Source organism: Beta vulgaris, chromosome 2 (assembly GCF_026745355.1).
Source record: "Beta vulgaris subsp. vulgaris cultivar EL10 chromosome 2, EL10.2, whole genome shotgun sequence".
NCBI lineage: Eukaryota > Viridiplantae > Streptophyta > Magnoliopsida > Caryophyllales > Amaranthaceae > Beta > Beta vulgaris.
Window position 1 is genome coordinate 50,995,463 of NC_079203.1, and position 22,066 is coordinate 51,017,528.

The window sequence follows — 22,066 nt, forward strand, 5'->3', positions numbered from 1 at the left end:
TTTCTCTTTGGCAAGACTCAACGACTCTTCCAAACCAGATTCATGAGTATAACCACTTGCATCTTCCATGATCTCTGTTTCATGCTTCTCACATGTGATTTGGGGGAAGCAAAATCCATAACCGTTGTTTCCTTCAACTCTGATGTTGATCGGTGGCCACCATCAATTTGTTTGATTTTGAGATGAGGTTCCTAGCCTTCATAAAGAATATTGAGTGGGGGTGATAAAAATGGAGATCCTTCCCTTGCTTAAGTTTGAATATATCAGCTTGTGATAGTTTTAAACACATTCTTAGTCTTCTTTTGTCATAGGTAACCTTATTACCAACAACCTTGTTACCAGTATGCCCTTCATTAATAGGAGAGGTATGAACCCGAGAATCCTTCATAATATCAATCTCCATACTCTCACTGGCTTCATTGACTCAAGGCTTTCCTTCGCACTCGTAACTTTTGTTTGGCCAACCTTGCCTATGTGCTGCAACTTAAAACTTGATTTTGTGATTTCACGTGCTCCTTGAGATTGAGTTTCTAAAATTGTGCACCCTTTAACCTTACTCAGATTATCTCCCACTACTTCCAAAGATTGTCATAGGGCTTGTTCCAAATTGTCTAATTATTTGATTATTTTCTTATTTTTTTGGTTCTAACTCCAAAGCTTTTCGGAGATTCTTGAAAGCCTTTTCCAAACTTCCAAACTTCTTAAATGCTTATCCCCTCCTGAAAATTGCCTTCACATTATTCTTATCAAAAGAAAATCAACATAGCAATGTTCAATTTGTTTAATTTCAGCGCGGAAGCTGCAAGATTTACGTGCAGAGAAATAGCCAATTCTCGAAAGAGTGAGTTTTCATCACACGTATTGATGTCATCAAAAACTACTGGCATCACAACACATAATGATTTGATAGCTTTTTCATACTTAACATATGCATTAGAAAAATCATTTAGCTTAAAGAGAAAATTTCCCTCCTGTTTGAGAGCTACCACAAATGAAATAACTTCGTCATGACCTGAAAAATTCGCAAACAACTCCTCCACATATTCGTCATCTTCATCTAATTCATTCAAATGATGTAAAAATATAGAAGATAGATTAAATTCATCTCCAATATCCTCAACACAAACCATATTTATTTACTACTCCCAAGAAGTATGAACTAGAAATCAACTGTACCAACAAAATAGCGGCAAAAACATAACACAATAACCTTGCAGACAAAAATAAAAAATGTTCAAAGAGAGAGAAAGAAGGGACTTCCTAAACTTACAAAGCAGATAGATTAATGAAAATTGGAAGCAAAAATCATAAAGAAATTAACTAGATGAAGTTGGTAAGAAACGATATACCCAACTTGAATTCTCAAGTAAAGACTTTATATTCTCCCCAATGTCTTCAATGATAGTATTCCTATTTTTGTTTGATAATGAATGGATATTTTTTTTTGTAAGTGTTGTAGTGACCAAAAAAGTAAAAAAAAGTGTTGTAGGGACCAAAAAACTATCATATGGGTGACTGGGTGTCATCTATGGTTTTAAATTTGATTTTGATTCACCGAGTATTAATTTTCTTTAATGATCAATAAGTAAAAATTATATAAAGTTAATTAAAAAATATACATTGAGACGAGTTTGACGTATAATGTATAAAATAAAAATAGTCTAACTATTTCTAAATAGATCAAGTATTTGAGCAAAAAATGCATATCATCATCCATATGTCACTTCTGTCTCATTTTTAAAAGTTACACTTCACTTAAATGCATTGAAAAGTAAAAACAACAAAGCCAAAACCTTGAACACATGATCTCATATATATAAGTATATAACATAACAAGTTGTTATGCAGTGTAAAACTAGCAATTTATATCACAACTCCCAAAGATGGGTTCTTAGAACTGGAGACTTGGGCAACAATGATTGGTTCAAATCCCGAAGCAAACTCCTGACCAGCAACCTGCACAAAAAGGGACCCACCCTGGAGGTTTGGGTGGTATTTCCCCCTCCGATGCTTAAGTCAGATATCAGGGATGTAAAGGAACTTTTAGAGAGAGAAAGTAGAGAGATAGAGAGAAGAATTTATGAGACAGATAGTAACAGTACTATGCTCTGAAAACGTACCTTTCACCCTGAAATCAAGGACTATTTATACTGTTTGAAATGACTGCTGTGCCTTGATGTCACCCTAATTTGGGAGCATCTGATTGGCTAATCAAAGTTTTGGGACACGTGGCAGCTGTTAACTGGTCAGTACACCTCACTTTCATATAAAGGTGTAAATCAGACTTGCTGGGCCTAAGTACAGTTTTTGGGGCCAGAAGAAGGTCTTTTTTAGTACGTTTGCAGAGAGAAACGTACTTTTGGCCTGTCACCTTCAGGCCCTTTTGTACTTTTATTCCCCTGCATGTATGCCACATGCTGGGCTCAGATGAAGCCACGTGTCAGTACCAGAGCCGTTTATTTTTTAGGCTACAATATTTGCCCCTTAAAAGAGGAAGTTATTATCTTTTGAGCGCCAAGACGGTTAATCTTCCTCTTTTAACCGACCTGGAACTGCTCTTCTCTTTTTCAAAAAAGAGGCGCCATTTTGCCGGTCTCCACAGGTCAACTTCCTATGAACAACGGTTACTTTTACCGGATGAGGGGGTCATTTTCACCCCTCTATAAATATGTGCCTTAGTCGCTCCTGGAATCATTTTAACTTTGCTGAGAAATTTTCTAGAGAGAGAGACTCTGCAAATTTTTACTGAACTTTTTAGAGAGAAGAACAACCCTCCAAGCTCTTGCATTGTTTTGTCTGCTCGTCCGAGGTTTCAAGTCATCTTCAACATTCGTCCGAATTTTCTTCTACAGGTATATTCTCAACTCTTTTCTTGATTGCACACATATTTTAAGAAAATGGATTCGTCCTCTTCCTCGAACAATTCCGGCCGCTCAAGGGTTGGTGCTAACCCTAGAACAGAGGGCCTAACTTCCTCGGCATCTTCTAGAGTTGGTCCTATCTTGGCCGGGCATGCATTCTTTATCTTTAGCCATGGACGGCAAAGTCAGACGACCCAGTCTTTACCTGTGCAGGGTAATCTGGCGCGCGTCAAGCAAACGGCTCGCATCAGAAGAGGGGTAACCATGCCGGCCTCTAGCTCTGAAAGGGAGGAATCCACTGGGCGAATTCCGGCCGAAGGAGAACGAGAGACCAAAGCGCTCGTCCTGTCTACCACACTCCTTCTCCTGAACATGCCGAGGAGGAACCAGAAGTCAGGGGCTCCCAGAAGCCAGCCCGTCCATACATAGGACGATCTCAGATGAGCCGAGGACGGCTAGCTCTTCTGACCCTGCTAGTGGCTCAGAGGAGCCATCAACCACTTCGTCTGAAATAAGACGGCGGCTAGGTCCCCTTTCTGACCCTAGGTTCATCCTGGCCGCAAACCATGGTTAGGACGATTAGGCTCGACCTTAGTCCTTTTTCGGTGGCAATGCCCATGCCGGCTACCACTTTGTCTTCCCGGCCGAGAGGACACTATTTTCAGTGCTCCTCCAGGCCATTTTGCAGTTTATCGGCTGGCATTAGATGCCGGCCTGCGCTTTCCCCTTCACCCCTTCATCAGCCAACTTCTTCAGTATTACGGCATAGGACATAACCAGCTTGCCCCTAACTCTTGGCAAAATATCTTACCTTTCTGGCCGTCTGCAATTAAAGGGAAAGGACCCTTCTCTGGCCGCTTTCACCATATTCACTAGTGCCAAGGTCCCTAGGACCATTGAAGGAAGCTGGCTGAGCGTGTGCAACGTCAAGGATTCTTGACGTCTTGGGATAAGACTTCCAAGATGCACTCATGGAAGGGCGAGTTCCTCTTGTCCAGGCGCCCATAAAGCGGTGGCAAACCGTCTTCGGTATTTTAGCCGGACAACCACAAACTGGACGGATGGCCTCATACTGGAACTGGAGAGTAACTCTGCCGAAGAGATGGTGGAGTACTTCCGGTTTCGGAGTATACTATGGAAGATGTTTCTTTCAAAGGTCCGTCCAATTGGATTCCTTTTAAGGAAATGTTTTACCATGACAACTTCCTGGTCGCTGCCGGCTTAAGGCAGGACGAGGACAGAGGTATATCAACTGAGAATCTTCCAAGTACAAATTTCTAGACTTAATTATCATTCGTCCAACATTTGTTTTCTCTCTTTCAGATTCAGCCAGGAGCAAACTCAGGAAGTCTTGGATAGGAGATATGAGCTCATCCAGATTTGCGGACACTCTATGGAAGGAGTACAGCAAGTCAGGTGCCGAAAAGAGGGCCGACACCTTGGTGAGCTTTGTATATGTATTCATATTTTTGTTTGTTTTTTTTTTTTTTTTTTTTTTTTTTTTTTTGCCGGCCGGTCTGCTACTTTGGAGGGTAACCCGTCAAGATGGTGCCTGGACGACTTGTCTACCCATGGGGCAATTCGTCCAGAGAAACACAGGACGAGCTAACTTCCCAAGAAGCAACTCGGCTAGGTTGAATTCTTGACGGCTTGCCTCTTAGGAGGACAGTCCGTCTGGTGTAGCATAGGACGAGTTACTCATCTGAACAGCAACCCGTCCTGGTTGATATCTTGACGGTTTGCCTCTTCGAGGGAGTCCGTCTAGAATAGTGTTGGACGAGTTGCTTATTTGAGGATCAATTCGTCCTGATTGATATCTTGACGAGCATTCCAATCTTTTTCAGAAAAATGCCCCAACTTCAAAAGCTCTGGCCGAGAAAGCCGCTGCAAAGAAACGGCCAGCAGGCACCAGTGAAGCCCCTCCCTCGAAAAAGGCAAAGGGTTTACTGCTAAGAGGAAGAAGACTCGGCCGGTTCCCAAGGTCGTGATCGACCTTCCGGCCAAGGAGGAGGCCAAAGAGGAGCCAGCTGAAGTTGACTCTCGAGCCCTGGTGGCCTATACTGGTCCGGCTGAGCAACCCGATCTTCGCAACCTGACGAGGTTGTCATTCTGGACGACGCTGAACAATCTTCAAGCCGGACGCGGCTGTGGACGGATCCGCCTTTTCTGGGCCAGTGGCCCAACTGGTAGGCCAGATGCCGGCCGCTTATAGAGGCTTCCCGTTCTTCTGGTGAGTCCTACTATTCCAACGTAGTTAGAACACTACGGGTTGGCGGGCGTCCGATGAGTCCGTCCAACAAACAGACCGTGGTTATTCCCATCAGGTGTACTGACGAGTCTAACCTTTCAGATAAAGGGAAGGGTCCTGCTGTTGTCGGCTCCCCTAGCCTCTCTGACGATGAATCTTCTCCAGCCTTTGGAAAGATGTCGTCGTCTGATCGTGAGAAGCTCAAGACGGAGCTGTTCAAGTGCTTTCCCGAAACTTATATCAAGGGGTTAAGGGGAGCATCGTCTGGGCATGTAGGTTACATGTCTCAGCTTGCTGCCGAGGTACATTCTTTCCTCTTCGGACGCTTATGCTTTTTACTTGGTCTTCATTTTTTTTTTTATCCGTCCTGACATGCCCTATCCTTTTATGTTTTCAGCTTTTTGCTCGCAGCATGATAACAGAAGACTGGGCGAAGGAGCTCAGAAAAGAGAATAAAAAGCTCGTCCATGACGTAACTGCGGCCGCCGACCATGCTCAGTTCGTCATTTCCGAGCAAGAGGTGTTGCACCAGCAAACAAAGTTGCTTTGGAAAAAAGGTCGGCTGAGCTGGAGTCTCAGATCAAAGTCTATCTCTTCGGTTGACGGAGATGATAGACGAACGGGCTTCGTTGGAACGTGTTCTGACGGACGAGAGGAATTCAGCATGACTATGGCTGCCGATTTTTCAAGGAAAACCTCGTCCTGAAGGTCAAAAACCAAGCCCTTCGAACTGAGGTTGCAGAGACAATTGCCGGCGCCAAAGAGGCTATGAACACCATCATAGATACCTCAAAAGAATGGGCGGTGAAGGCTTTTGAGATGATGGCCGAGGAGGAGGATATCCCCAGATATGCTCGTCGGCTGGAATTCCAAGAAGCCTTGCATAAGGCCACCATAACTAAAGCAGAACCTCCCGTCTTTGAAGAATCCTCTGAGGATGAAGAGGGAGAGGACAATGCAGAGGCCCAGGACGAAGAGGACAACGATCCTCCTGCCGCCTAGTTCTTTTGTTGTATCTTGGCTGTGAGCCACTTGTAACTTTTTCTCCTTTTGTACTTAGATGAATTTAGGTTGTAATCATCTTTTTATATTTATGGGAAGCTAACTTTTTCAATCTCTGTTGTTCTATGCTTTACTGTTTTGGACGCATTGTCTTACAATTCCATGATTATACCAAGTACAAAAGTAGTTCGTCATAACATTTTGGCCGATTATACTTAAACATTCATCAATGTTCAAGTATAAAAGTAATTCGTCTTAATATTTGGCTGGTCTAATCAACTCTTTTGGCCGATTTCTTCTAGTACTATCATTAAAGCCAAGTATAAATAATCTCGTCAATCATTCTGATCTGACTCAGTAGCTCTTTTCTGGACGTTCATAACCAGATGCTCAAGCAAAGACTTGCTTTTACTTTTTGGATTTTAAATATAAAAGTTTGCTCGGCCAGACCCTGGTGTCGTTCGTCTTTGGACAAAGACTTAGTCATTTTATAAATTATGTCCCTATATGCCCCCCTTCTTGGACGAAGAGTTTTTATAACTTTTCCCTGTTCAAGAAGGAGTTAAGAAGATAATTTTTAAACAACTAGGACGAGCGTTTATGCCAGAAGCAACTCGTCCAGGCTAATATTCTGACGGGCTGCCTCTTTGGAGAGCAACTCGTCTGAATGATAGTTGGACGAACTGATTCTTTGGAAAACCTCGTCCATCTTTGTGAAATCATAAAATAACTTGTTCCTTTACTAAGGTTGTTATTTCGAAGTTTTGTGGCTTTTGGACGGACAGTAAGATACCTTTACTAAGGCGTCTTATTTCCAGCCGACCTTGTTCAGGAGATGTTTAACTCTTTAAGTAAACAATCGGCCAAATCTGACATGTTTTATCCGTTTAAGAATGATAACATGTTCAGCCGAACTCCCAATGAAAGGTGCATTGTCTTTTTGCTTTGGAAAATTAGTTAGCTTTTGACGTTAGTATGTAACTTAAGCAAACAATTAAAACAAAGTCATAGAGAAGTAGAATTGTATTATATGAAGTTTGCTTGACGGATAGTCAAGGTACATGTCTACATTCTACTTTTTCATTGTAATGCATTAGGAAAAGATTACAATTTAGCTGGGTGCTCTAAACAAAGTATTTCTTCAAAGTGTCAGAATTCCACGTCCTAGGAATAGGACGTCCGTCCAATCCTTCGAGACGAAAGGTACCATTCTGAACGACTTCGATTATCTTATAGGGTCCTTCCCAGTTAGGAGTAAGCTTGCCTAACTCTTTGGCTCGGCCGACCGCTTCCATCTTTCTAGGACGAGACTCCCATCTTTAGTGGACGTCTAGCAACTCTTTTGTTGAAGTCTCTAGCCATTCTTAACTTATATAGTTGCATCCTCAGCAGAGCATTGCCCCTGACTTCAGGAACTAAGTCCAAAGCCGTCCTAAGAGCTGCCCAGTTAGCATCTTCTGAGTACATCATTACTCTTAAGGTGGGTTCCTCAACTTCAATAGGAAGGACAGCCTCAGACCATAAACCATCATAAAAGGTCTCTCCTGTGGAATTCTTGGCCGTCGTCCAATTGACCATAAGACCAGCTGCAATTCTTCTACCCAAAGCCCCTTTGCATTGTCTAACTTCTTTTTTATTCCGGCCGAAAGGATCTTGTTAAAGGCCTCTACTTGCCCATTAGCCTGTGGATGAGCTACTGCTGCAAAGTGAGCCTTAACTCCTTGATCGGCCAACCATTGACGAAGCTTGGGCGTTTCAAATTGGGCCCATTATCAAAGACGATGGACTGGGGCATGCCAAACCTTGTAATCAAGTTCTTCCAGATGAACCCTTTGACATCATTGGTGGTGATGCCCCTTAATGCTTCAGCTTCAACCCATTTTGTAAAGTAGTCTACAGCTACTATTACAAATTTCTTCTGGCCAGCAGCAATAGGAAAAGGCCCAAGATGTCCATCCCCCATTTAGCAAAGGGAAGAGGAAAGAGAATGGGCGTCAAGTAATTGGACGGCTTTTGATGGATATTACCATGCTTTTGGCAACTATCACACTTCTTGGCATAGAGGAGTGCATCTTCTTTTAAGGAGGCCAAAAGTAGCCCGTCCTGAGAGCCCTTTCGCCAAAGCTCTTCCTCCAATGTGAGAAGCACAAGCTCCCTCGTGCAACTCCTTCAAAACGTCCAGACCTTCCTTTCGGCTGATGCATTGAGAAGAGGCCGATTATAGGATTTTTGTATAAGGTCTCATTCCACAACTCAAACCACTTGTCCCTAGCTTCACATACTTGGCCTTAATGGGATCAAGAGGCAGACGGCCGTCTTCTTGAACTCAATGATTGGACTCATCCACTCATCATCTCGGCTGAGAAACAGCATTCTCCGGCCTCAATGCTCTTGGCCGCCTTCACCTCCCAAAAGACTGTTCTAGGAACGTCACCTTAGCCGAGCTGGCCAGTTTAGAGAGGGCATCAGCTTGATGGTTTTCCGATCTGGGCACCTGATCCAGGACGAACCTCTTTAAAGACTTGATCTCGCTCTTGACCAAATTCATATACTTGCTCATGGACGTTCCTTGCATTCAAACTCACCATTGACTGACTGACAACCAGCAGAGAGTCGTCTTAGCTCAATTTCCAGGCCCCAGCCGCTTTACACATTTTTATGCCGGCTAAGAGAGCTTCATACTCTGCTCATTATTGGACGCCTGGAACTTGAATTTCATAGCATATTCAAACTTATCCCCTTCTGGAGATTGAAAAATGATTCTTGCCCCACATCCGTTGGCAGTTGAGATCCGTCCACCATAAGGGTCCAATGACGCCTTCCTGCTGCTGGATCCTGGACGCTTTCTATCGTAGGCCGTGTAAGCTCTACGATGAAATCAGCCAAAGCTTGGCCCTTGATTGCCTTTCTAGGCTCAAATGTTAAATCAAACATATTCAGCTCAACAGCCCATTTTAACATTCGGCCAGAGGCATCCATCTTATGCAACACTTGCCTAAGCGGCTGATCTGTATATACAAGAATGCTATGGCGCAAGAAGTAAGGCCTTAACTTCCGGCTGCCATCAGCAAGCCAGGCCGAATTTTCGATGGACGAATATCTGTTCTCAGCATCTTTAAGCACATGGCTCACAAAATAACGGGTATTTGCACCGCTTCTTTCAGCCAAAGGACTGCACTTACCGCGAAGGGTGATACAGCCAGATACACATACAACCTCTCTCCTTCGGCCGGACTGATCAGCCTAGGCAGCTGCCGAAGATGATCTTTTACTTGCTGAAGCGCTACTTCAGCTTCATCTGACCATTCAAACTTGGCATTTTTCTTGATGGTAGCAAAGAAATGGTGACATTTGTCCCCTGATTTTGAGAGAAACCGTCCAAGAGCAGCCAAACAGCCCGTCAACCTCTGAACTTCTTTGACTTTGGACGGCGAAGACATATTCATAATAGCCTGAATTTTGTCGGGATTTGCCTCAATCCCTCTCTGATCAACCAAAAACCCCAGAAATTTCCCAGCAACTACGCCGAACACACATTTTTGCGGATTAAGCTTCAACTTGAATTTTCTCAAGGTGAGGAAGGTTTCCCTCAGATCGTCCAGATGATCTTTCTCCTCTTTACTCTTGACGATCATGTCGTCTATATAAGCTTCCATATTTCGGCCGAGCTGCGGCTGAAATACTGTATTAATGAGCCTCTGAAATGTAGCCGGAGCGTTTCTTAGGCCGAAAGGCATCCTGAGCCATCCATACAGCCCTTTCTCAGTAAGAAGGAAGTCTTATCTTGATCATCCGGCCACATAGGAATCTGATGGAAGCCAGAGTAGGCATCCATAAAGCTCAGTAGGGCATGGCCGGCCGTAGAATCAACCAGACGATCTATTTTTGGCAACGGGAAGCTGTCCTTAGGACAAGCCTTGTTCAAATCTGTATAATCAACGCACATCCTCCAAGTGCCATTCGGCTTTGGAACCATCACAACATTTGCTACCCAATCTGGGTAGTATGTTTCCCGGATGAATTTAGATTTAGCAGCTTTTGAACTTCCTCGTCAACGGCCTTATTTCTGGCCGGCCCCAGATGCCTCTTCTTCTGCCGAATAGGCTTTTGCCCCGGCTCAATGTTGAGCTTATGGACAGCCACCTCAGGGTCTATCCCAGGCATCTCCTCTACAGCATAGGCAAACACATCTTCAAATTCTCGCAGCAACGCAACTAAGGCGTCCTGAATTTCCTGACCTCAAAACTGATCCAATTTTCAATGTCCTTTCCGGACGCTCTGGATTCAAGCAGATCTCTACTGGACTTTCCACAGGTTCTGGACGTTCTAGTCCCAGACTCATTATAGCCATTATCTCAGATGAATGTTTTTCTTCCTTAATAGCCAAACACTTTCTCTTCTTGCTAGGCAAAAGCATGGACGGATGCTTTCAGGAAAGGCGACTCCTGAACCTTCTCAATTTCCTCCTTAAGCTCACTAATCTGGCCTTTAACTTTTTTGGCCGAATCATCTCCTTGTGCCCTTGGACACTCTGCTTTTTCCTTCCAAGATGATGGTTTGAGTGTGGTGAGATAGCATTCTCTGGCAGCTTGCTGGTCTCCATAAAGAGAGCCAATCTTCCCACCATCGCACTCAAACTTCATCAGCATTAAATGGGTCACAATGACGGCCTTGATGTGATTTAAGGTAGGTCGCCCGAGAATGACATTATAAGCTGTCAAGTCTCGTACTACCAAAAATTTCACAAAAAGCGTCCTGGCCGCATCTTTTTCTCCAACTCTGACGGAAGGTGACGTTCCCATAGGGTGTATGACCCCGCCGCCAAAACCAATTATAGGATGATTTACCGGCATCAACACGTTTTTGTCAAACTTTAAACGAGACAAACAATCAGCACTGATGATGTCAGTTGAGCTCCCAGTATCAATCAAAATTCGCCTAACCCTTAGATTGGCAATCTTCATTTCCACAACCAGCGGGTCATCATGAGGCGTCCTAATATTCCCCGGTCCAACTCGCTGACCACTATTTTTGGAAAAGGATCAGACTCGGCCTGGTTGGTGAGCATAACCTGGCTGAGTTCCCTCAAATAGTTTTTGTGGCCGCGATTTGTCGGACCTCCAGCTGCAAATCCTCCTGAGATGACCATCACTACATCATCATCCGTGCTATCTCCGTCCATTTTTCTTCCTTGACGGTTATCCCTTTTCTGAAACTTCCTTCCTGACGAGGGTAGGTAATTGTTCATCTTTCCTTTTCGAGCCAACTCTTCTAGTGCTCGCTTCAAATGCTTGCATTCATTGGTTTCATGTCCACAATCTTTGTGAAAGTGACAATACTTGCTCTTGTCCCTGTTACGATAAGGCGTCTTCATCTCGGCCGGCGCCTTTAGTTCATGCTGATCTTTTATTTCCATCAAAATGGAATATTGATCTTTGTTGAACTCTATTGGTTCAACAGAGGCCGCCGGCTCTGACCGCCTACTTCTCTTGGACGAAGTGGTCATAGTAGTCATGGCCCAAGTCTCAGCCTTCTTGGGCGGATTCTTTTTTGGCTGAACAGCCTCTTCACTTTCTTCACTTCTGGCTGTTTTGCCTCAGCACAGACCTCTGTGGCATGAATGAATGCTTCAGCCTCCCTCAGTGCTTCCGTCAAAGTAGTGATTTTCTTCTTCACCAAATCAAACTTAAAACTTCCTGGTCTTAGACCTCTGATGAAGGCGTCAAACGCCACACCCGCATTCAAATCTTGGATCTGCAACGCCTCCAGATTAAACCTCTTCACATAACCTCTCAAGGCTTCCTTAGGACCTTGGATGACTTTACCTAGGTGCATGCTTGTTTTCTGTTCTTGCCGATTAGCCACAAAGTGACTGGTGAAGAATACTAAGTTCAGTAAAATTATTCACTGAATTAGGCGGAAGTTGTTGAACCATTTTTGCGCTACTCCTTTCAAAGTAGCTGGGAAATTCTTACACCAAGTAGCATCGTCCACCCCTTGGACATACATCTGATGCTTGTAAGCTGATAGGTGATCGTCCGGATCAGTAGTTCCGTCAAAAGGATCAATGGTAGGGAGCTTAACCTTTGGGAAAGGAGGGGACTCCATGATCCTGACCGAGAAAGGAGTGGGCCAATTGATCTGGAGTGCCGCCACCTGCCCCTCAATGGGTATGTGCTCCTGACGGTACTCTTTCAAAACCGGATTAGATGAGGTGTTAGCTAAGGCTTGACGCCTGTACACCATAGGCTGCAGAACTGTCTTCTCTTGCCTGGGCTGGAAAGCGATGGACCACGGCTTCGCACCACTGTTCTGGACGGGAGCCTTAAGGACGGATCCTTCATATATGGCGTGGAGCCAGAGGCTGAACGCTGCTGCGCTGCCGCCCTCTTGGCCTCCAAGTACTCCCGAGCATCAGTCTCCATCATGTGACCAGTAGGAGGGATATTATCTGCTGGACGGACCACCAGCTTCCAGTCCATCTTCCTCCTAGAATCACTGACTGCCGGCTGCTTTCCTTTGGAAGGCGGCTTAGTCAATTCTGGCCGAGGTGGCCGACTAGGTCCTGGACGACCCTCTTGGGATCGCCCTTTAAGTGGCGCAGCTGCCTCTTCTCTCGGACTCATCTGAAAAAATAGCATGTTGTTCTTAATCTGCTCTTCCATAACAGCGGCCATCCTGGCCTGGAAGTCATTTAACACATTTTCCAAATGACCAGCAGTCACTGGACGGTCAAGATTTTCTTGGATGACTGGAGTTACAGTCCTACCCTCGAGGTGAACGAGCATGGCCCTGATCCCTGCCTCGAGGTGGCCTCTCGTCATCAACGTATCATCCACCTGAACTCTAAAACTTCTGTTCCTTGCCACATTCGAAGAGTGACAGTCCGTCATTGTTGCGTCTCCCCACAGACGGCGCCAAATGTTATGCAGTGTAAAACTAGCAATTTATATCACAACTCCCAAAGATGGGTTCTTAGAACTGGAGACTTGGGCAACAATGATTGGTTCAAATCCCGAAGCAAACTCCTGACCAGCAACCTGCACAAAAAGGGACCCACCCTGGAGGTTTGGGTGGTATTTCCCCCTCCGATGCTTAAGTCAGATATCAGGGATGTAAAGGAACTTTTAGAGAGAGAAAGTAGAGAGAAGAGAGAAGAATTTATGACAGAGTAACAGTACTATGCTCTGAAAAACGTACCTTTCACCCTGAAATCAAGGACTATTTATACTGTTTGAAATGACTGCTGTGCCTTGATGTCACCCTAATTTGGGAGCATCTGATTGGCTAATCAAAGTTTTGGGACACGTGGCAGCTGTTAACTGGTCAGTACACCTCACTTTCATATAAAGGTGTAAATCAGACTTGCTGGGCCTAAGTACAGTTTTTGGGGCCAGAAGAAGGTCTTTTTAGTACGTTTCAGAGAAACGTACTTTTGGGCCTGTCACCTTCAGGCCCTTTTGTACTTTTATTCCCCTGCATGTATGCCACATGCTGGGCTCAGATGAAGCCACGTGTCAGTACCAGAGCCGTTTATTTTTTAGGCTACAACACAAGTATTAACCAAATAAGCAAAATTGTTTACAAATTGATTTCAAAATTGAACACTTGATTCAGTTTCTAACAACCCGTACAACACAAAGTTCTCGCAAGGATTCCTATGATATAAACCGATGAGACTAACAACATCGTGATTATGCTCATCAGGTACCCATCGTCGTCTAACCCAAATCATTGGCATCCAAACGAGTGTTCCCGACATGCGACCAATGGAGAAAGGACGCAACTGAACCTTCAACTCAGACTCACGTGTTTCTCCAGGAATGAATGTTAGACTATCAGGAACTATCGATATCTCTACATCTTTGTCCAATATATTATTGAAATACACTATTTCGCTAATGTATTTCATGCGTCCACCAGTGATATTCGTGAGCCTTCTCGAAAAAACTTACGAACATGAATCACATGAGACTGAAAAATATGCAGCAAAAGAAGACAAAATTAAACTATAAACATAACTTGTCTGCTTACATATGACTCAAAATATATATGGAGGCTAAACCTTGTGCTACAAAATAGAAATTAAAAGATAAAAAAAAAAAATTCTCCTCAGGTTTCATATAATATAATAGATGCATATATATTATTATTTAATTATTGAAACTAGGCATCCACCTTGACAATCATCTCTCAAATTAACTCTGATATCTTTTTCTAGAAAAGATATACTTAATCTGGTATTAAGTTATTCACATGGACCAACAGATTTGCATTATGATTTGAAATCTAAAGAAATATGAAAAAACTCTTTATAAGAAAACATGTAAATGATAAAATTTAGTGAGTTATCTATTGTCACCAAAGCATTTTTGAAAGCAAATATACTTCAAGAACGGTATTTCCTCAAAATAACAATTACCCCAACCACAAACGAACTTGCAGTCGATGTGCCGGACAAAATCATTTGTCTTAACTTATCCTCGAATATTTATTTTGTTGGGATATAATTATTTATCAATTGATATGTGTGCAACAATACCATAACTAAGAGTTACAACATCCTACTATAAAGTATTTTCATATAATGTTAAAAACTGATAGATAAATGAGAATTGCGGCACAAATATCATTATAAAATGAACAAGAATGAAAAACTAATAAATTACAAATCCTATGATAATAAAGATGTGAAGGCTCTTTTGATGAGAATTGTGGCACATAAACTCCACGTTTATCATCAACAAATCTACTCTCCGATACTGAGTACGGTAGAAGTTCAAAATGAAAAAAATAAGATATTTTTAGTCAATAATTAATCATTCAAAATATTAAAAATAGGTAACAATTATATTAAAATAGATGACACATTAGTGATACGAGAATTTTGGGACCAAAAATTTGGACCGAATTCATATAGCATAAAGAGAGAGTAGAACGTACCCAAATGTATTGCGTTAACTCTATAATTAATCACATTTCTCTACATTAACAGAAGTAAGGGCCTGTTCTCCCCAGCTTATTTTCAGTTCAGTTCAGTTCAGTTCAATTCAGTTCAGTTCAGTTCAATTCAGTTCAGTTCAGTTCAATTCAGTTCAGTTCAGATCAGTTCAGTTCAGTTCAGTTCAGACCAGTTCAGTTCAGCTCTTGACAATACTTTTACTCTCACATATCACTATTCATTTCATTTCAGTTCAATTCAATTCAGTTCAGTTCAGATCAGTTCAATTCAGTTCAGTTCAGTTCAATTCAGTTCAGTTCAGTTCAGTTCAGTTCAATTCAGTTCAGTTCAGTTCAGCTGTTTTATGCCGAAGAGAACAGGCCCTAAGTGGTGATGACCAATGGAGAAAAGACGCAACTGAACCTTCAACTAGGACTCACGTGTTTCTCCAGGAATGAATGTCAGACTAGCAGGAACTATCAATATATCTACATCTTAGTCCAATGTATTCTTGAAATACATTATTTCGCTAATGTATTTCATACGTCTACCAGTGATATTCGTGAGCCTTATCGAAAAAACTTGCGAACAAGGAAAAAGATGCAGCAATAGAAAACAAAATTAAACTGTAAACATAACTTGTTTGCTTATACATGACTCAAAATTAGCTATTTATTCATCATACACAAAACCAGGATAAAATGGTTCCCGCACTTGGATCATTCCAGCACCATAATTGAACCCAACTCCTGGAACACATATGGAGGCTAAACCTTGTGCTACAAAATAGAAATTAAAAAAGAAAAAAAAAATTCTCCTCAAATTTCGTATAATATAATAAATGCATATATATTATTATTTAATTATTGAAACTAGGCATTCACCTTGACAATCATCTCTCAAATTAACACGGATATTTTTTTTTTTCTAGAAAAGATGTATTTAATCTGGTATTAATTTATTCACATGGACCAATAAATTTGCATTATGATTTGAAATCTAAAAAAATATGTAAAAACTCTTTGTAAGAAAACATATAAATGATAAATTTTAGTGAGTTATCTATTGTTACCAAAGCACTTTTGATAACAAACATAAGAACTGTATTTCCTCAAAATAACAATTATCCTTGCAACAAACGAACTTGCAATCGATGTGCCTGACAAAATTATTTGCCTTAACTTATCCTCGAATATTTATTTTGTTGGGATAAGAACATTTATCAATTGATATGTGTGCAACAATACCATAACTAAGAGTTACAACATCCGACTGCAAAGTATTTTCATATAATGTTAAAAACTAATAGATAAATGAGAATTGTGGCACAAATATCATTATGAAATGAATAAGAATGAAAAACTAATAAATTACAAATACCATGATAATAAGGATGTGAATGCTCTCTCGATCAGAAGTGTGGCACATAAACTCCACGTTTATCATCAACAAATCTACTTTCCGATACCAAATACGGTAGAAGTCCAAAGTGAAAAAAGAAGATATTTTTAGTCAATAACTGGCCATTTAAAATATTAAAAATAGGCAATAATTATATTAAAATAAATGGCATATAAGTGATACGAGAATTTTGGGACCAAAAATTTGGATCGAATCTGTAGCCTTCTTTGTGTTGCTTGTACAAGGATATATAATACTTTCTTTCCCTCTGACTCACCTAAGATGTTGTTTCAGTTTCACACGAGAATAAGAATTAACACACATTATTTGTTGTGGTTAAACTTATACTAATGTAATTTCAAAATTTAGTGAATTTACCTTGTAAAATATATTATTAAATATATTATTGTTTATCAAGTTAGATGAGACTCCCTGCACAAAAAAAAAACAAGTAAAATAAATGAATAATAATACAAGCACAACTCAACATAAGACATTTACGTTCTTGATAGTAAGCACAAATGAACATAATAAAAAATACTAATTGAAGAAATTTAAAACACTAAGAGAAGTAATTGAAATCTATGTATGATTGAAATATCTCTCTCCTTTTCACCTAAGATTTTGATATGAGATAAAACTTTTCCTTTGATTACAATCTCTACATCAGTTACTAATGTTTTGCCAAGGGTGAAAACACCAACATTGATGTACCAAGGCATGCAGTAAAACTAAGCACTGACCTTAAAAATCACCTCTCAAATTAACTCTGATATTTTTTCAAAAAAAATATACTTAATCTGGTATTAAGTTATTCACATGGACCAAATGATTTGCATTGTGATTTGAAATATAAAAGATATGTAAAAACTCTTTGTAAAAAGAAAAACATGTAAATGATGATAAATTTGAGTGAATTACGTATTGTCATCAAAGCACTTTTGATTGCAATAATGTTTCAAGAACGGTATTTCCTCAACATAGCAAATACCCATCAACAAACGACTTTGCAATCGATATGTCTGACAAAATCATTTGCCTTAACTTATCTTCGAATATCACTTTCGTTGAAATAATAACATTTATCAATTGGTATGTTTGCAACCCTACCATAACTAAGAGATACAACATCCGACTGCAAATTATTCTCATATAATGTTAAAAACGGATAGATAAATAAGAATTGTGGCATAAATATCATTATAAATGAACAAGAATGAAAAACTAATAAATTGGAAATCTTTTGATAATAAAGATGTGAAGACTTTTCGATGAGAATTGTAGCACATAAACTCCACGTTTATCATCAACAAATCTACCATCCGATACCGAGTACGGTAGAAATTCAAAGTGAAAAAAGAAGATATTTTTAGTCAATAATTAACCATTCAAAATATTAAAAATAGGCAACAATTATATTAAAATAGATGGCACGTGATACGGGAATTTTGGGACCAAAAATTTGGACCGAATTCATATAGTATAAAGAAAGAGTAGAATGTACCAAAATGTATTGCGTCAACTCTATAATTAATCACATTTCTCTACACTAACATAAGTAAGTGGTGTTCTTTCAAAAAAAAAAAAAAAAAAAAAAAAGTAAGTGGTGTAGGACTGAGTTTCACATTTCTGTACACTTTTCGAGTGGTAGCCTTCATTGTGTTGATTGTACAAGGATATAAAATACTTTCTTTCCCATTTGACTCACATAGGACGTTGTTTCAGTTTTACATGATAATAAGAATTAGAGAACGTATTGTGTCGGACTCGTTTCAGGTGGTTCCAATTTTTTTTCAGGTAGTCTTCATTTTTTTTCAGGTGGTTCCAATTTTTTTCCAGGTAGTCTTCATTTTGTTTTCAGTTAGTCTTCTTTGTTTTTCAGTGGATTTTTGTCTTCAGTTAGACTTACTTGGGTTTCAGTTGGTCTTTATTCTTTTTCAGGTAGTCTACATTTTTCTTCAGGTAGTCTTCATTTTGTTTCAGTTAGTCCATTATTTCTTTCAGTTGGCCCATTATTTCTTTCAGTTGGTCCAACTGAAAAAAAAGAAAGTCCAACTGAAAGAAAAGAAAGTCCAACTGAAAGAAAACAAAGTCTAACTGAAAGAAAACAAAGTCTAACTGAAAGAAAACAAAGTCCAACTGAAAGAAAACAAAGTCTAACTGAAAGAAAACAAAGTCTAACTGAAAGAAAACAAAGTCCAACTGAAAGAAAACAAAGTCTAACTGAAACAAAACAAAGTCCAACTGAAACAAAACAAAGTCCAACTGAAAAACAAAACACTAACCTATACTTTCTCTCACTTTCTCCTTTTTCTTCATTCCTCTTAACTGATATTTTTTTTCTTCTTTATTAGATCCAGGTCCTTCTAGAAGTGGCACTGCATTTGATATCATTTCCCTTTCATCTCAATCATTGCTTCCGGAAATCAAATTCATCGGAATTTCGTGGTGTATCTCGTCGATTTACGTTGGTGTTTGTCGCGATATTTCGTTCTTTCATATCACTCCCAGACCTGGAGTAATGGCGGCGATGAAGTTCCGGTGAGTTAACTCAACTCCCGTCACTCTTCCCGTTGTCCCTGACGAGTATCAATGCGATGAAGTTCCAGTGAGGTTTTCTGGGATTCTCCTTTCTTATTTTGTTATTATCTTTATTTGGTTGGGAGATTTGCGGATCATCAAAATCGAAAGACATGTCAGCCATAAACAATGAAAATGGCAAGTCACTGAAGTAGCTAGCAATTAATTCTTATCTGAATGGTTTATACACGTAGATGTTGTAATCAACTCAAGACAAAACCGCATGAAGTTTGAGATACAAAAATTATTGAACAGATCAAGTTATAGAGAGCTGTATACAGCTCTACTATGGCTTCAAAAAAGTCCTATTTTTATGCATTGGGGAGTATTATAAATAGATGTATTGGGCTCAGCCCGTCTGACAGTAAACAATACGTCAGACGGTCTGACCCAATACTTTCACTAAGAATTAACATACATGATTTGTTGTGGTTAAACTTATATGAATGTAATTTCAAAATTCAGTGAATTTACCTTGTATAAAATATTACTTCCTTGCACACACAATTTTTTTTTTTTTTTTTTTTTTTTGTAAAAATCAAGTAAAATACCCCTACATGAATAATTATACAAGCACACCTCAGCATAAGAAACCAAGTCTTCAAAACTTTGAAAAATCGATTTTGGTCCAGTCTGCTTTTAACACTAGATTTTTTGAATTAAAGTACCATAATATATAGTATTATACTTGTATTATTGTCTAATTTTATTATTCATATTACTATTAACAAGACTATTAGATACTACTATATTAGTGGTGGAAGTTGTATATATATAGGCAAGTATGTTAAATTGTTTATGGTAGGAGATAATTAATAATTATTATTTTTTTAAAGGGAAAATTTTAATAATTATTTCATAATAAATTTTGAGGGATAATACCTTAGGGTAATATTTATGTTGTAACTCATCAATTTTTTGTCTAATAAGGTCAAATAAGTTCCAATTAGGTCCAATAAGGTCTAATAAGTTCCAATTATGTCCAATAAGGTATAATAAGTTCCAATCAGGTCCAATAAGGTCTAATAAGTTCCAATCAGGTCAATAAGTTCAATTAGGTCCAATAAGTTTCAATAAGATTCAATTAGGTCCAATAAGTTGAATCAACTCCAATTAGGTCCAATAAGTTCAGTTCAGTCCAATAAGGGTGCGTTCTCTTCACCTGAATAACCCTAAACTTATCTGAACTGAACTTATTGGACCTGAAGTGAACTTATTGGACTTGAACTGAACTTATCGAAACTTGTCGGACCTGATTGAAACTTATTGACTTGTTTGGAACTTATTAGACCTTACTGGACCCCGATTGAAACTTATTAGACCTTATTAGACCTGATCGAAACTTATTATACCTTATTGGATCTAATTGGAACTTATTTGGCCTTATTAGACAAAAAAATAGATGAGTTATAACATAAATATTACCCCTAACGTAAATACTATACCTCAAAATTTATTATGGAATATTAATTATTAAAATTTGCCCTTTAAAAAAATAATAATTATTAATTATCTCTTATGATAAACAATTTAACAAAAAAAAAAAAAATTATTTATATACTTGCCTATACACAACTTTCACCACTAATATATCTAATAGTCTTACCAATAGTAATATGAATAATAGAATAGTAGACAATAATACAAGTATAATACTATACATTGTGTACTTTAATTAAAAAGTATAATAATAACATAATCAGCTAATAATGAGTTTGTCTTGTAAGAAACCGCCTACTTTTAAATTAAAATTAGGCAATGGTAAGCTCAATATTAAAAAAAGAATTAGCCCAACAGTAACTAGGTTAATTTCTTCCGGTGACTAGTTTAATCCATTTAGTGACTAGATCTACTTTTATATTAAAATTAGACCGTCTTTTTTAATAATTTCTGAATACAAATAATAGACAATAATACAAACATTTAATAAAATAATAGACAAAAATACAAGTATAATACGATATAATCATTGTGATACTTTAATTAAAATTCGAATAATAACATAATCAGCTAATAGTGATATGAATAATAAAATAATGGACAATAATACAAATGTTTATTTTCATTGACTATTTGGACTTTATTGGACCTGATTAGACCTAATTGGACCTTATTGCACCTGATTGGAACTTATTGGACCCTATTATACTTAATTGGAACTTATTGCACCTGATTGAAACTTATTGGATCTTATTAGACCTGATTAGAACTTATTTCCCTGATTGGACCTGATTGAAATTTATCTGAACTGAACTTATTGGACCTGAAACTTAATTTATTAAGGTGAAAAGAACGCATTAGCGTTAATTACAGATCAGGTTATAAAAACTTGAAGAGTTTTTTTTTTTTATATAAGAATACTGAAGGGTATAACATGCTAATATTACATTTGCTTAAAAAGTATCAATAAATACATTTGTATTTAATTATTTTAAAAACATAAATATTATCTTGTCTTTAAATAATTCTTTTTCTCATAATGACCAATATGAGATTTTAGAGTAGCTGATTAGTGCATTTGTATAAAAAAATTAGAGGTGATGGGTTCGAATCATAAAACACACTAATTTATTATTAACATTAACATTATGATTTTAGTCCGATCCCTTTTGAATAGTAGAAATTGAATGCTAAGTGAGGCTTGGAGTAGGATTTTCTATGAGTAAGGGTATTTTGTGTGATGTTTTGAAAATTTAAGGGTATAATGTAGAGAGTTCAAAAAAATTGGGTACAACCTAGACCCTTTTTTTTTTGGGTGCTTGAGAGCGGCACAAAGTCCCTAAAACAACCTTTAAAAAAACCCCCTAAAACAAAGAAACAGAATTAGATTCAAAAGAAGGGAAAAGGGAAAAAATAAGATAAAAGAAATTGGGAACTCAATTAACAAAAATTAAGGGCCCGTTCGGTATTACTGTGGTTTTTTGTTTTTTTTTATTTTCAAAGTCATAAGATATATGTCCTATAATAAATAAAAAATTAATTAAATTTACGGTTTTTTCACCATATACCCCTGACAAATTTTTTTTTGCACCA

General features: G+C 39.0%; 1 protein-coding gene across 1 annotated transcript; it reads left to right on the forward strand.

The window, feature by feature from the left end:
• Positions 1–5,080: 5,080 nt before the first annotated feature.
• On the forward strand, positions 5,081–5,815 carry LOC104907209 (uncharacterized). The gene is made up of 2 exons (XM_057393045.1): positions 5,081–5,411; positions 5,507–5,815. The coding sequence occupies exons 1-2, from the start codon at positions 5,145–5,147 to the stop codon at positions 5,813–5,815; spliced, it is 576 nt and encodes a 191-aa protein (XP_057249028.1). The 5' UTR covers positions 5,081–5,144.
• Positions 5,816–22,066: the final 16,251 nt, after the last annotated feature.

Coding starts and splice junctions, on each gene's coding strand:
- LOC104907209 (XM_057393045.1), top strand. CDS start 5,145: ATGAGTCCGTCCAACAAACAGACCGTGGTTATTCCCATCAGGTGTACT. Junction 5,412..5,506: donor TGTCTCAGCTTGCTGCCGAG/GTACATTCTTTC, acceptor TTATGTTTTCAG/CTTTTTGCTCGCAGCATGAT.